The sequence below is a fragment of the Ailuropoda melanoleuca genome, chromosome 8 (genome assembly GCF_002007445.2).
Source record: "Ailuropoda melanoleuca isolate Jingjing chromosome 8, ASM200744v2, whole genome shotgun sequence".
Lineage (NCBI taxonomy): Eukaryota > Metazoa > Chordata > Mammalia > Carnivora > Ursidae > Ailuropoda > Ailuropoda melanoleuca.
The window spans coordinates 119,260,927-119,263,515 of record NC_048225.1 but is presented as its reverse complement, the minus strand read 5'-3'; the positions used below and the strand labels follow the sequence as shown (position 1 = coordinate 119,263,515).

The 2,589-nt window shown below is 44.8% G+C and overlaps 1 protein-coding gene across 1 annotated transcript in view; it reads left to right on the top strand.

Moving 5' to 3' along the window:
- Positions 1 to 2,589, top strand: part of HHIPL2 (HHIP like 2) — a 25,601-nt gene that overhangs the window by 8,637 nt on the left and 14,375 nt on the right. Inside the window, exon 4 of the mRNA XM_002914189.4 lies at positions 1,881 to 2,212. Within this exon, the coding sequence (XP_002914235.2) occupies positions 1,881 to 2,212 (332 nt within the window). The remainder of the gene's footprint in view (positions 1 to 1,880; positions 2,213 to 2,589) is intronic.

Sequence of the window (2,589 nt, the reverse complement as noted above, 5' to 3'; positions counted from 1 at the left end):
CCGATGTGGGGCTCGATCCCACAACGCCGGGATCACGCCCTGAGCCGAAGGCAGACGCCTAACCTCTGTGCCACCCAGGCGCCCCTATTTTTATTTGTTTTAAAGATTTTACNGAGCTAACAGGGGCACCTGGCTGGCTCAGTCGGTTAAGTGGCCCACTCTTGATTTCGGTTCAGGTCGCGAGTCTGCTTGTCTCTCCCCCTCTGCCCCTGCCCCCCCTTCAAATAAATAAATAAATCTTTTTTTTAAAGATTTTATTTATTTGGGGCGCCTGGGTGGCACAGCGGTTAAGCGTCTGCCTTCGGCTCAGGGCGTGATCCTGGCGTTATGGGATCGAGCCCCACATCAGGCTCCTCCGCTGGGAGCCTGCTTCTTCCTCTCCCACTCCCCTGCTTGTGTTGCCTCTCTCGCTGGCTGTCTCTATCTCTGTCAAATAAATAAATACAATCTTTAAAAAAAAAAAAGATTTTATTTATTTATTTGAGAGAGAGAGTGTGTGTGAGAGAGAGCACAAGCAGGGGAGCAGCAGCAGAAAGAGAAGCAGGCTCCCCGCTGAGCAGGGAGCCTGATGTGCGGCTTGATCCCAGGACCCTGGGATCATGACCTAAGCTGAAGGCAGACGCTTCACCGACTGAGCCACCCAGGTGCCCATAAATAAATAAATCTTTAAAAAAAAGTATTCAAGAGCCAACATTTGTCAAAGGCCAACTGTTATGAATTGTCTCACCTGTTACACACGAGGTAACTCACTTACTCCTTAAAACCACAACCACACCGCGAGGTAGTGTTTCTCTCCCCTGCTTTACATGGGAAGAAACGGAGGCCCAGAGACCACACTCTCTGGCAGAACCTCCCTGAAAGCTCTGCTCGCTCTATGACCACAGTACTCTCTGAGGACGAATAAACCAACCAACTCCTTTTAAAAATCCATAGTACTAGCACTCGCTTCAGCTGCACATACACTAAATCATATCGTTACAGATCAGCATGGCCTCTCCGCGGGAATGACACGCACATTCACGAAGTGTTTCATATTCCAAAAAAAAAAAAAATTCATAGTGTTAAACCGAACCTGAGAGAAACCATCCCATCAAAAACATTTTAAAAATCAAATCTGCAGCTTTCTTGCTCAGGGTCATATGGGCCAGGATCCCAGGAAACTTTGCCTAGTTCTCCTTGAGCCAAAACTTGGCAAGTCTTAACATTTTGCATAAATCTGTATCCTATATATCTATATATTTTATCATATAGACATGACTTTATGTATGTATCTTGTGTATGCATGTATATATCTATAAAAAATCCTGTCTTTCCAGTGATTCCTAGTAGTTATATAGCATTGACTGTCGGTAGGTCCTCCTGGACAGTCTCTGGTCTGGTGCCATTTTATTTTAGCTTCTATTTTATAATTTGATTTAGTTTTAAATTTCGAATATTTAACACGAAATCTACCCTCTTAAAAAATTTAAGTGTAAAAAAATTGTAAGTGTAAATACAATATCGTTCATTATAGGGACAACGTACAGCAGATCTCTAGAACTTACTCATCTTGTAAACAAATGTTCAAAAGGTGTGTGAAAGATGCTCAGTGTCACTCATCATCAGGGAAATGCAGATCAAAACCGCAGTAAGATACCACCTCCTGTCTATTAGGATGGCTCTCCCCCCACCCCCCCAAAATACCAAACACAAAAGACAGCAAGTGTTGCTGATGATGTGGAGACCTTCGTATACTGGTGGCGGTAATACAAAACAGTGAGCTGCTCTGGAAAACAGTATGGAGAGGCTTCGAAAACATTACAGATAAAACTAGCCAATGATCCGGCAGTCGCATTTCTGGGTATTCATCCTGTGCCTGTTTCCTGGCTTCTTTATTTCAGAAGTTCTCTGCTGGGGAAAGTGTTACGGATCGATGTGAACAGGGCAGGCGCAGACGGCAGACCATACCGAGTGCCCCCGGACAATCCGTTTGTGGTGGAGCCAGAGGCCCACCCTGAGGTCTATGCCTATGGGGTCAGAAACATGTGGCGCTGTGCTGTGGACCGAGGGGACCCCGTCACGCGCCGGGGCCGAGGCCGGATCTTCTGCGGGGACGTGGGACAAGATAGGTTTGAAGAAATTGACATCATTGTGAAAGGCGGCAATTATGGCTGGAGGGCCAAGGAAGGCTTTGAATGTTACGACAGAAAGCTTTGTCACAATGCCTCTTTGGGTAAGTCAGAAGTTCTCTGGGTGATTTCTTGAATGAATTGAGGGGGTGGGAGATAGAGGTGGGGGAATGAGACCTGAGTGTGTTTGACCCTGCAGGTCCCTCGGTGTCTTTATTTATGTCCTGTGGGACTGTGCTTCTCAGGTTGGCCCTCCAGCCACTGTCACCAGAAACACATTCAGTAGTGCTTGTGGACCTGATGCATTTGGGTCTTGGGTGGGTTCAGGCACTGGGATTGACTTAGGAATCTACATTTTAGAAAAATTACCCACGTGATTTTTATTTTTTATTTATTTTTATTTTTTAATTTTTATTTATTTATTTTTTATTTATTTTTTTAAAAAGATTTTATTTATTTATTCTACAGAGAGACAGCCAGC